This window comes from Aquila chrysaetos, chromosome 9 (assembly GCF_900496995.4).
Source record: "Aquila chrysaetos chrysaetos chromosome 9, bAquChr1.4, whole genome shotgun sequence".
In the NCBI taxonomy this organism is placed as follows: Eukaryota; Metazoa; Chordata; class Aves; order Accipitriformes; family Accipitridae; genus Aquila; species Aquila chrysaetos.
Window position 1 is genome coordinate 35029770 of NC_044012.1, and position 13977 is coordinate 35043746.

A 13977-nucleotide genomic window follows, 5' to 3' on the forward strand; every position below is an offset into this window, starting at 1 on the left:
GTCTGTTGCATCATAAATTTGGCTATTTGGAGTAGGGTTGGTGAGCATATTTGTAGCATCTACTACCTGAGAAAACATTCAGATACAGTAAAAACCCATAACCATATTTCTTTCATGGATGATAACCAGTGCCATCACAACATTAACATTACCTGTTATGGGTGTAGACTAAACTTCACAGCTCTTATGTGATTATTACTGACAGAAGATTAAGCAAACACACTTACTCTTGTGTATAATATGTAACGCATATGAATTCTTCAGTCCAGATCAAATCTTATGATCCCCATAGGCTACATGTATTTTTTTTCAACCTTTATGGAATTTATTGCATGGTTGTTTCTTAAAGAAAAAATACTCCAATTTTACTGTAACAAAACCTTGATTCTGCCTCCATTGCGCTTATCCATTTAATATCTTGTTAATGCAAAGAAAAGGCAAACACTGCACTGTAGGCTGCAGACCATTTTATTCTCACTGACTTAACAGCTCTTTTTATGCAGATGACTGCTCTATGCTTCATCTGCATAAGTTTTATTATCTTCCAAAGGAAGTCTGTATTTAATTTTCTTCTTCACTGCCATTTAAAATGGATAAAGAGTCATGCTAAATCCTTTGAATATCCAACATTTGACTTGGAAAAAAAAGGCAGACTAAAAGTATAAAGGAGAGTTAGTTGGGCACAGGTATTTTTGCTTCTGTGACAAAGTCCCTGCCGTGGGAAGACAACTTGCACCCGAAGACAAACAGTGGCAATCAACAATGTCTACTCAGCAACCGAAGATGTGATTGGGAATGTGTAGACATACCTGTGGGACCTTTAGTCCAGGTAGCTCACATACCCATGGCAGACCGAGTTTTAGCAGATAGGCTTACGTCTGTGCTTAATTGCTCTGTTGAATATAATTATTTTTTATTTTGTTCAAATGTGTGTAGGAATTGCCTTTCTTAAATAGACAAATGTGACAGTAAACTCAAATCTTGCCTTTGCTTAGGTCTTGCACAAATATTACTTACAAGGAGTTATTCCTGATTTGGACAAGCATGGGAGAGCAGAATCAAGTTTATGGGACATAAAACTCTGTCCTGCAGATTGTATTTCAAAGTCTAAGACCTAAACAATGCCTGTAGATGCTGCTCCTGAACTACCGAGTATCTTTCTTGTTTATAAATACAAGGTGCTTCTAACCACAATCATTACAGAATGAAAATACTTCTTCCAAAAATTATAGTTCTGTCATTACAGGAAAATTTTACAGAATTTTATGGGGATGATATTGGTAAGATTAAGCAGAAATTGCTTGTCAGAGAATTTTGCAAAGCCTCATGCAGAAAACCTGAAGAATTTAAAAGAAAATTGAAACTTTAAGCTATCATGTCTAATACTCTGTCTGGGACCTGGTTATTAAATTCCTTAAGATGATAAACCCCAAACCTTCACATTTTATTAAATCATATGAGAATTAACAGACAATAATTTAATATTTAAAGGGATGAGGTTTTACTATATTCAGAACTGTTGGCAAGAAAAACCTCGCTTCCTCTCCAGCTCCTGGCCTGGAAAGCAGCGTGAAAGTGGCACCACAGCGTATCGCAGTGCTGAGGGCCAGAGACACGCAGCTCGCCCTGACAGAAGGACATAATTGTCTGCCTTTGTATAATTCCTGTGTAATCCTGTAAAGCACTCCTCCACCTCCCAGGATGCAGCACACTGGAACTGTCAAAACCCATCTGGAAACATAGTCTTATTTTAAACACAGAAATCTTGTAGAGCTATTACATATTTATGTTAAAATAAGTCTTGGTTGGGCATCTGAGTGGGATCTGAATTTGCTTCTGTCTCTTCAGAACTGTCTCTTGCTGCTGTATGTGATGCTCTAGAGAAGTCAATGTTGCCATTTCTGTCCTCTCACCTGCTAGCCACGCACCCCTCTGAGAAACTCGACTTTTGTTTTCTAGATTGTTTTGAATTCTTGAACAAGGTGCACCTACTTGGGGGGAAGGTGGTTAAAATAAGCCTGATACTGCTCCACAGGATATCACTGCTTGAATAGCAAGAGACAGAAACGACATAAACAAAAAACAGGCTGAAAAAGGACTAGGATTCTCAATGAAATTAGCACTAATTCAGTATGACTGTTAAACTAGTGCTTTATTGAGAAGTCATTTTGTTTGTCTGACATTAATTGATTCAAACATGTTGTATTACACAGCTGCAGGAGGATGTCAAGTTAGACTTAATTCTAAAATTACTCTGAGCTTGTCGTGGTTTAACCCCAGCCAGCAACTAAGCACCACGCAGCGGCTCGCTCACTTTCCCCCCACCCAGTGGGATGGGGGAGAGAATTGGAAGAAAAAAAGTAAAACTCGTGGGTTGAGATAAAAACAGTTAATGGAACAGAAAGGAAGAAACTAATAATGATAACAATAATAAAATGACAATACCAATAAAAGGATTGGAATGTACAAAACAAGTGATGCACAATGCAATTGCACTGACTGATGCCCAATTAATTCCCGAGCAGCGATCCCCCCCCGGCCAACTCCCCCCAGTTTATATACTGGGTGTGACATCCCATGGTATGGAATACCCCTTTGGCCAGTTTGGGCCAGCTGTCCTGGCTGTGTCCCCTCCCAACTTCTTGTGCCCCTCCAGCCTTCTTGCTGGCTGGGCATGAGAAGCTGAAAAGTCCTTGACTTAGTATAAACACTACTTGGCAACAACTGAAAACGTCAGTGTGTTATCAACATTCTTCTCATACTGAACCCAAAACATAGCACTATACCAGCTACTAGAAAGAAAAGTAACTCTATCCCAGCCAAAACCAGGACACAGCTGTTCCGTTGTCCACATGAAATTTAGCTGAACTTGCAGGCTTTACTTGAAGACATACTTTTGTTACTAATATTGCCACTGACTTTGCCTTTTTGCAGGCTGCCCACTGGTGATTTGTATAATTTCTACAACATCATCCCTAGACAGCTATGGAGAAAGTGGCAAGTGAGTATGAAGATGTCTTCACTCCAGGCACAATAAGGATGAAAAATCTGATGGGGAGAAAAATGCATAGATCTGTTACCAGGGCCATAGTTCTGCAAGATCCTGCTGAGGAGTAGGGGAGATAGCCTGCAAAAGCACGACTGTTGCATAGGCATATTCTTAGACCTAGAAGCCTCAGGTTTGCTTTTCACTGCTGAGATGATGCACAAAAAGCTCCAGAGATGTTTTGCTTATTTTTCCCTTTTGCTGCAGAGGCATAAGGCCTCATACAGTGAGCTCCCTGCTTACCTCATGCACAGAGTAAAGCACAGGCTGAAACATTCCTAACAAGATGACAATAATCTTTGATTAAAGATATTTAATCTTTTGAAGAAAACTGCCGTTAGAATCGATATTGTTACAATTTTTGAAAATTAAGTTCCTTTCTAATTTGGAAAAAGAAAAGCAAATTTATCTGAAAAAACACCATAGGATTCAGTTCTACCATAATGTAAGCAAGGGATTTGGAGCAAGGGCTATTTCTCTGTGTGTGGTAAACTGGTTTATATCGTCACTGCTGTAGGAAAGACGCGTGAAGCTGACAGCATGTTTCCCAGCTTCTTCCTCACCACCAGCCAGGCAAGGCAGGAAGGGCTTCAATTTGTCTCTTGCTACAATGACAGTGCTCACAGCACTGAAATGACTGCCTGTGATACAGGGTACAAGAACAAGAAAAGGCAAATAAAACATTTCCTTTCTTCCCGTCTTTCTGCCCCTATTGCTATTTGAAGACGTGCTGGGGCAGATAGCTGTCACCAACACTCTGCAAGATACAAATCAAAATGAGATCCTGCCTCAGATTCCCCGAGTGTGACGGGGAAAGGAGTTTCTTATTGATGCTCTATCCTGTCTCTTGCTTTTAAAATTTATCCGTCTTTTTGCACCCTCTTTTAGTCTCTTTTAATTAAGAACATTACTAATTAAATGACCGTGTGTTTCATCTAAAATCATTCTGATTTTTCTCTGCAGCTGCTGGCTTTCGCTAGAGAATGGAGCAATCTGGGCTTTTGTGGCACCGGCGCTGTTTGTAATTCTGGTAGGTAAAACCACGGCTGCTGCTGTTTCTTGTTGCACGTCTGTGTCAGCCACACAGCAGGACTCGTTGAAGGTCTGATGTCAGTCCTTGTGCCAGGCCAGCGAAACACCAGAGATGAACGGTCCAGAATCACTTTGCTCCTCCTCTGATTTTTGTGTTGTTGTGTTTTAGTTTATGCATATTAATTCTCACACTATTCATTTCACTATTCCAAGAAAAAAATACAACCTAAAATACTGGGACGGCCCTCTTCTGAAACAGCCCTGTTGGGGCCATTAATAACTGAGTGGAACCAAGTAATCTTCGGAGTTTTAGTAATTCTCAGATCCCCCAAAAGAACAAACTCTGTGGTTTGTGTTTCATATACACCAGTAAAAGTTGAGAGGCTGATTCCACCCCGCTGGTATTTCAAACGTTTGCTTTTGCAAGTGCCCTCAGCGAAGCTGATCATGAGCAGAGTTTGCAAGCAGTCAGCAGCTAGCAGGAATGGGTTAAAACAACGACATGAGCTGCCACACTTTGGGTGAACTCTGGGGAAGGTAACAAGCTGCCTCCACAGCTGTCTTCTTACAGTGATAAGGAATTTGTGCTAGTCCTCTGATATCGCATTCGATGTCAGGTACAGCAGTTTGTGTGGCTGATCAAGGCAGGGCCGTTAGGATGAGCTTGCCGGGGTTCGGCTGGCTGCTGCAAAGACCTCTGCCAGCTATAATGAACATCGTCTTTCCAGGGGAGGGTGCAGGTTCATGGCTCTGATGCTGATACACAAATGCTCTACAGCAGTTTAATTATGCCCACACGTTAAATTACAGTGAGTTGTAGCATAATCACTATGATTACTTAAGGAGTCAGGGGTGTTTGCAGGGATTAAGTGGGAGATTATTCCTCTTCAGCACTGTTTCCAATACTTTAATCGATCAGGTTATCTACGATTTTTTCTGTGGGTTATAATGTCAGAGTGACTGTATGAACATGGAATAGACTCACTGGTTAGTGAAATCAGGTTGTCTTTAAAGCTTTACTTAGACTGTAAAGACACGAGCCCAAATCTAGACCAGAGTCTGTCTGCTGTGGTGTTTAAGGAGGGTGAGGTAAAATAAGATCCTGACTACTTGCATGGAGGAACATCAAAAGGAGCCACTGACTGTACCTTGTAATTCCCTAAGAAAGCTAGGATTTCCATGCAAAGCACAGAGAAACTCCCCCAAATTTCATCACACAGAAGACCCCCACAAATCCTGCTCAGAAGCCAAAGGAAGGGAGGAAGGAGATCTATACATATAGAACTAGTGTTTACCATTGCATATCTCTGTAACTATTTGGCAAGCAGAAGGTGGCTCCTTGGCTGACCTTTTCTATCACAGACAATTTTACCCTGCAGCTGAGTGGACATCTTAACATTTGCCTGGGAGACAGAGAAATCAGCACCTCTTAGAGTCAGCCCAGCATCTTCCACCCAAGATACAGCCTCTGAAAAACTAGGCTATATAAACATATATTTAAACCCCAATGAAAATAGTTGCTATATTGATGTGACAGAAATTGTCTCATGTTAGCATTTTAATCAAATTATTAATGGCAAGACTGAAAAGTCCCTGTGCAGTAAGGGCAGAATTTCTTTTACCTAAGTGAAAGCATGTACCTGTAAATAAGAAATGTTGATCGCTGGATTACAGCTGGCTAAACAGCTCTGGCCTTTGTTCCAACAACCTTAATTCCTTCTTAGCCTGTACCTTGGACCTTCTGTATGTGAGTTTATATTCAAAGATATGTAGATATCGATGATTGAAGAGCAGTTAAAATAATCTAATATTCAAATGTCTCCTTCTCACATTAGCATTTGCTTTCTGGCCAGTGTTCAGCAGCAAAGGAGGAAATGAGATGCAACCAGTAAAATCAAATCTTTCCTAGCTGCTGTCCAAAGATGGTATTAATCAAAACATGCCAGAGAGTTAAATGCTTACTCACCTGAGTGAGCATAGCTTTCAACAATTTGCATGCGTAGCTGCTTGCCACTGAAAGTAAGGGTTTAACTGCCTGGCTCTCACTTATGATATATAATATTTGTGTAGCTCAAGTTATATTCTTGCAGGGATACAAATATTTTGAGAAAGAGAAAGAGTGAGCTCACAAGGTTGATCCATGTAGAGCAATTTGTTAAATAGTCTAAACCCAGCCCTGCCCAAAACAGCAGCAAGCTAGCTGACAAATTATTCTCTCTGGGCATTGAGTATGCTAGCTGAAAAATGTGTTAGTGCCTATAGGGAAATAACAAGGCTAAACACTATTTTGTGTGTACATGTGTGCCTGTGCTCTCTAAATAACGAATTAGCCACTAGTTGCAGGAACTAGTGTTTAGCTCTGAAAATACTTCTCAAAAAGCAGTTTTTGACTACTTCCATCTACAGTTCCTCTCTGCCAAGAAAAAGGATTATGCTGTAAAGAAAACAGGGAGACTGCTCTTTTCAACTCCTACTCCCTAGAGACTAGGCAAACACAGTCTACTTTTGTCCTGTCACAGCCTCACAGGCAATATAGACATCACGGAGCCTTAAAACAGAATGATGTGGTGGGAGTGTGACTGGGAAAAAGTACTCACACATACTTTTCTCGGGAGTAATTCACAGAACCTCCCAGCCCTGTACGGATTCCCATAACCAAAGTGCTCTTTCCTTGGAGTTTGAGTCAAGGGATGTGATGAAGGAAATAGTTCCTTCTACGTGTAGGTCTTTTGGCTTCTACCTGCATCTTAAGGTTTAAAGATCACTCTCCTCCGTCCCCCAAACCACCTCGCCCAAGCCTCTGTAGCATCCTCTTAAGGCAGCTTTGCAAAAAACATTGTTGCAATTAATTTGAAAACCAAACTAATCTCAACCAAAGTTGGCCTAGGACATGTCTTCAATGGAAAAAAACAACTTGACAAAGCACCTGAATTCTTGGAACAAGACATTAAAACTTCTGGCAGAAGGTTTTGTTTGTTATCAACCATCTGCTGCCTTGGTGTGTTTCCATAGATATGGCAGAATTAAGGAAATTCTGCGGAAAGCATCTATGTACATGGAGCAGTGGGTGTGCTGCAGATAATCCATTGCAGGGGGGGAGATATTGGGCTGCAGTGGCAAGTCCTTTCCATTGTTTTCCCTGTAAGTAGTTATTTTCCTGGTGTTTTTTTACAAGTCTTATGGATAAACAGCATTTTTATGGAGCTAAATGATTTTCATTAGCATATTGCTAACAGTTCTGTGCTGTGGGGATGTCAGCTTTGTAACCAGTGTCTTCAGATGGGACTCCATGGAACTTGGGTCCCAGGCTGAGATTGCCATCACTGTCTTCAGTTGGTACTTGCTTATGAATATTCAATACTAAAAAAATCCTCTCCCTTATACCTGCTGATCATACATGATTTAGTAAGTTCTGTTGCCTCATGGTATTTATTCATACCTTTATGTACCAGTGCAGAATTAGGATATTTTCCATACGTTGAACAGTATCTTACTCTGCAGGTAGGCCCACTGATTGAAAAGTGACAATTTATGTCCCTTCTTAGACATCATTCATCATGGGAAAAGGTGACAGAATTGGACCCATAGTGTTTAAAGGCCCTGAGACAACAGGATTCCTCAGAGTCATTGAAATCAAGTACATACTTAAGCGCTGTGGTGGATTAGGGCACAAATGAACAGACCACAGCTGCTAAGCTTCTCATTTTTTCTTATTAGCACTCAGTTATGAACACTATTACTATTTCAAAATTAAATCCTTCATTATTTTAAAATTAAATTTCTTCTTACTTAACCAACAGGAAAGCATGCAACATTTTTTTGAACAAGGGGACAGATTGTAAGAAATTAAAAATTAAGGATTGATATTAGGAAAGAGTAGAAGTCAGGGATCTGTTACACTTTATATTTATTATTTATTTTCTTGTGTATTTCCTTTCCAACCTTGAAGTTTTGCTCTGATATTCAGCTCTGACTGGTGTGATACTACATGCATTAATATGAAGTCATGTACAAAGAAGTCTAAAATAACTCAATTTAGTCTATTCCATCTGTAGTTGCTCTGGGACAGCTAAAAGTGGAATCAGGCTGTCCAAAATCATTCTCCCAAATTTTAACATCAATCTACTTTAATCGACTAGCTGTGTTTGGAAATGCATAATACCCAGTAGTGATTTCCGATGTGCCCTAGCAATGGGATTCAATTGCAACAACTTGCAGTGTTGGTGTGCTACCACTGATGTCATGATAAGGATCAAATTAACTCACACCATGAGAGAGTATGTTAAACCTCGGATTGGAAGAGTCGGTTATAAATCCCTGTACCATTGCCCGAAACTGAAGCGGAGCCTAAAATAGTTTGTGGTTTTAGAGGAAAACTGGTCAATGGATTTAATTAAGGCAATATGTTTTATCCATTTTTTTTTTTTAGTTCCTCTGTGCTGCCAAGCCTTTTCTTGGCTAGGATGCAGCAAACCACATCAGAGGGTTTTACACATGGGATTTCTGCACTGTACTAAAGAAGAAACAAAAATCTCATGAGACCTGGAGGAAATCTAGGTGACACCCCTGCAAAAAAAACTAAATGAGGGAAAGAATTTGTCTCACTGTATCTGGTCTGAGGAAATTTTTATGGGAAAAGATTTTGAAAGAGGTCCTTTTTAGTCATTTAACTCTCTTCCTGATCTGACAATCTTTAGTGAGATGAAGTTGTCGCTAGAGCGAGCCAGAGCTCCCTGATGTCATTGGGATCTTTCCATGGGCTCTGGTGGGCTTTGGATCAAGCCTACAATAATGGGAACTGGCAGCTCCTGCTGATTTCGCAGAGACTTGCGAGTGCTTGAGGTTGGACAAGCTGCCTTGAAAGGAGTCCTGTGAGTTAGGAAACAAGTGCTAATGTTATTAGCTATGGTTTTTTTAGAAGTAGAGTGTGGCCAGTACCTGCAAGCAAAAATACTCTAAGTTCCTGTGTAATTTTAAGGCAAAATAACTGCAACGGTCAGGTAATCTGGCCTTTCAGAAAAGTATAAAATAGGACCTATATACAGTTCCCTTATCTAAATGTTTATTCTCGTAGTTTGAACATTCTGATACAGGTTAAAGCATGATGAGTGTTTCATCAACTAAGCATTCTCCTATTCAGCTCATTGGCAAAGTATTTATGTCAGATGCCAAAAAAATCACTGGAGGAACAATTCAGTGGCTGTATTTTTGTTTCCCATTATAAGGGCAGTGGAAATACCTCCATGCTTTAATTACTGAAACATTAACAAAGGAAGACATTTGTAGCTAATCTGTTTATTTAGGCTGGATGAGATTACTCTAATTTCTCAAAATACCTAAGCAGAAATTTTAAAGTGGTTCAGGAAATTTAAATATAGAACTTTGGGACTTGAGTGTAATGGTTCGTTGCTAATTTTACAAGTACCTTGGTTTTTATCAGCAGTGAGATCACAGTGTTTCCGTCTCATCTTTTAGACGTATTACTAATGCACTCTGGAAATGCACACTGTCTGCACGCGAGGAGAAGCTCAAGGCCTTTTTAAATTTCCACTTTAGACCATCCAACATACCTAGGAAATTAATTTCCAATTTTATTTCTTTTATATAAAGAATTTAAAATTCAGCTAGAAATGCTGGATAGTTTGTGCTTTAGAAAACCATCTAATTTGTCTCCTTTGAGACTATCTTGCTTGTGCTGTTTTCGTGACCACATCTTAGTGTTCATGTCCAGTTTGAGTGAGAGCTTGCAAGATTCTCAGTATTCATTGGTTGGTGCTTATTGTTCATAACTTCCATTGCCTGTTGTAATATGTAGGAAATTCAGAATTTGAAGAATGACGTTTCATCTTTTTTTTTTTTTTTTTACGTCATTGGATTTTTGGGGGGAGTATTTTAATACACGTTATTTAGGCATAATCTGCATATTTTTAAAAATGCTGTGCAGAAAGCAAAATCTAGGTGTGTCTAAAAAGAATTAGGAATGGAAGAAAGCTTTAGGGTTAAGCGTTTGTGAGGCTGGCAGGAGTGTGCTGTTGTCTGCAGTCATCAGAAAAAGGGATCATGGAGCAACTGTGCCAGGATGAACGTGAACTGTCAGTGAGACATCCACGAGGAAGTGTCAAAAGGGGAGACTGGTATTTTGGATAAAAGACTAAAAAAGGCTGCTGAAAGATAATGTGTCAGGAAAGAAGTTAAGGGTACAGAGAGGCATTTTCTGTGTAATTCCCATGAAAAACTGGAGTAATGATGATGATCATTTGGTGGACATGCAGCAGAAAATTGGAGAGTTTGGAGGAGAAGAGAGAAAGAGAGGAGAAAGTGTAATTTGTTGATGTTCATTGTTTGCTGCTTCAGTCAATATGTATATTTAGCATATAAATGGGTTTCTCAAAAATGCTCGTTACCACCTCTAAGAATTTGTAAAAGTTATTTACAAAATATGATTTGGTGGGAACAGGAAAAATGGTCCCAAGACCATTGAATTTCACCTGTTATTCGTCTCTGTAAAGCTGATTGAACAACGAGTACACTTGTAATTGAAAAGCTGTCAGATTCCACAGGGTATTCTTTGGACGGGCTAAAAAGCCGTGGCAGAAATGAACTATAACAGCCATACTCCTACTTTACACTGGGTGATGGTCTGCCCTTGGAAATCTAAAATTAAAAGAGTGGTCAGAAGGTTTGAAAAATACCAAGGAAATAATTATCATCAAAGTAAAACATTCTTTAATTCACTCTCTCATCCTCAGAATTAGAATATTGATGTCAAAATAGAGTATGATTATTGAATTTTAACTGAGCAACAGCACTAATTTGAAGTCTTCTCTTTGTTCTTGTTCTGTAGTTCAGGATAGTTTTGTTCTGCCCTTGTTCTTAACTTGATGCTAAATATCAGCTTTGTAGCTGATGTGTAACTTTGGACAGGAAGGGGGAAATGAGGGTTTCACCTTCACATTCTCTCCTCTTCCTCTTTCTCTTTCTTTTTTTTTTCCTCTTTCTCTTTTTTTTTTTTTTTTCCTTTAAACCCAACGTCTTTGCACAGCAAGACAATCTTTGCCACATATCCTTTAAGTGATAAAGATTTCCTTCTTTCTTCACCTGTGACTCGAGAGCAAACTCTCTTTTGTTAGGACATTTTCAATGTTAGTCTTTTCAAGATTTCCTACTTTTCTGGTGGGAGTTCTTTTCATTTCATTGATGTTTCTGCTGGGCCTGACATCAAAAAGAGCAGGGCTTTTGAAAAGCAGAGTTCAGGCTTAACATATTTTCCTCATTGCTGTTTTAGAATAATCTTGTGCTTAAATTGCAAGCAGACTTTGGTGAGAAACAGGAATTGTACACTGTGAAGTCTGGCAGGAAAGGTGCTTTCTGAAGTCCGCGCAACATGCAATCACAAAAACAAAGAGCACGCAGACACATGTCCCTGTTCACTGAAGTTCTTGCCTAATTTGTCAGCTGGTAGTAGATTATTAGGGTATTTATTTGTACAGTAGGGATCCTGAGCACTTCTTTAGCTTTGAAGCAATGTATCAATCGAGCCTTATCTGAAACAGGCAAGGATTGTTCCTGAAGGAAAGAAAGCACGAGCAAGAACTACCCACTGTGCAAAGAGGGAAATCCATTGACAAGGGTCAAACTATACCAGTACAAAATTGGAAACCTCTGTTGCTGAATACATACAACACACAAAGTTCCTATTTTCTGTTGTACTTGTACAATAAACTCCTAGGGCAGTTTGCACCTCTGACGCGGTCAGTACTTACTTTTCTGACCAAGTCTTGTTCCTTCTCTTTCAGGTCAATATTGGTATTCTCATTGCTGTCACAAGAGTTATCTCAAGAATCAGTGCAGACAACTATAAGGTCCACGGAGATGCCAATGCCTTCAAGTAAGTTTTTCTCATCCAAATTATATTATAACAAGTTAATAATATCACACTAGCAACATTGTATCATAGAGATATGTATCATGGACTTCTCCCAGAACACCGATCTCATTCCTCTTTAATAAAAAGCAAATAATGGTAAAGGTAGCATACCATTCTCTTGAATGCAGCCAGTTAACCTATATTTTATGAAAGCCAAATGCTGCACAGGATGAAACCTGCGGCTCAGCATGAACTAAAGTGTTTTCCTACTTATTACAGTCTCCAGCATTTGCTGATTCATGATTTTCCCTTCTATTAATGGAGACTTTCCTCTTCCTGCTATATTCAAAGATACACCTCACAGAGCATCATTAATCTGTACTGGGGTATTGCAACTATTCTGCTCCTTCAGAGGATAAACCTTGTTTCTAGCCCCAGTTCAGCATAATATTTAGGCATATGCTTATCTTTAAGACTCTCTTGATACCGCAAAGCACAGAGACTTATGTCGGATTTAAATGTGTGCTTAAATTCAAGCGGGTCTTTATATGAAGGAGCCTTGAGACTCTTGGGATGGTGGCCTCTCTAAGAGTGTATCGTCTTTAAAATGCTGTGCCAGCAAGGCTGGAGGGGAAATGTAAGGTAGACACATCACTACATCTGAATACACAAGGACAAATTCTGATTTCTAAAATCTATAGGAATACATATGGGTAGCTAAGAAGATAATTTAATATACTGAGTTTAAAATAAGATGCTGAATATTCCATTTTGTATTTCCTAAAGATGCTTTAGTCCAAATGTAAAAAGGACACTGTTGTACAACTCAAGGAATATGAAACTTAGGTAGAAGAAAAACGTGATGATGGTTTGTGTTTAATGTTTCTGAGTCACAGCCTATTGTATGATAAGGATTTGGTGTCACTGCTCTGAAATGGTACTATAAAGAGTAATTTTTATGCTTGGATTACTTATGTAATTTTTAAAATGCCATTAAGTTTTAAATATTGGTGACAGTCACCTAATTGAAGTTAGTTTAGTTATCGTATACTTATCCAACAGGAAAAGAAAAACCAGTAAATAAGTCTACACAAAAATCTATAAGACAATTACATTGTAGTGAAATGAAAAGACTGGGAATTTAAAATAACTGTTTCAGGTTTGGCTGTGTCCCTGTGACCGTCAGAAATACAAAGGAAATACAGAACATTAGGAAGCAAATAACTGTATATTGTCAATGCCAATTTGTATACACTATTAGAATTATGAAGGCAAAGGAACAACCTCCATAAGTAGAAGAGGAGCTACACAGATTGCTCTATGTACTTAGATATTTCCTTACTTCTATTACAAAAAATTGATTCAATACACACTGTACCCTGCACACTAATATAAATTAATTTTTTAAAAGAAAACTATGTGTGTGTACATAAGTAAAACAATTTATGAATCATTGGTCTAGGAATAAGGTGAAATCCATTTAATCAGGATTATATGTTCTTAGTTCAAATATTATCAGCTGTAGATTTGGAATGGTGGAGCTCTGTACTGAAAATGTGACTTCTCCAGACACCCTGGCTAAGAGATGCTCCATGTGCCAAGTAATTTTTACAACACAATTTTAGGATTTGACCTAACAAAAGTGATGGTAGTGGAAAAAAATGATAATCAATGGAAGATATATCTGGAAGCATTCAATTGTTAAATTATTGGTTAAGCAGAAATATGCTCTGATAGAACAGCTTTCCTCATAGAATGAAATTAATTCAATAAAATATAATTGAAGGTAAATAGAACATACAGAATAGATCCTTTTCTGTAGATATCATTGCAGAAATGGGTCCTCAGAAGAAATTTGAAATGAGAAGGGCATAAATAGCTGTCCAAGTCAGATCTTAGAGAGTATTTATACCCTGATTCAACATAGCAGTGAGGCATGATGCAATAGAGTTTCATGTACGGAGGATGTCATGGAGAAAGCAGCTGGTCTGTTGGAAAAAAGAGAAATATAAGGCCTTTATAACACTGGATT

The 13977-nt window shown here is 38.8% G+C and overlaps 1 protein-coding gene across 2 annotated transcripts in view; it reads left to right on the forward strand.

Annotated features, from left to right (window-relative positions):
- The window catches only part of ADGRD1 (adhesion G protein-coupled receptor D1), a 161279-nt gene that overhangs the window by 118640 nt on the left and 28662 nt on the right, over window positions 1–13977 (forward strand). For both annotated transcript variants that reach the window (XM_030026639.2, XM_030026640.2), the window contains 3 exons: window positions 2935–3001; window positions 4010–4076; window positions 11875–11966. In XM_030026639.2, the coding sequence (XP_029882499.1) occupies window positions 2935–3001; window positions 4010–4076; window positions 11875–11966 (226 nt within the window). The remainder of the gene's footprint in view (window positions 1–2934; window positions 3002–4009; window positions 4077–11874; window positions 11967–13977) is intronic.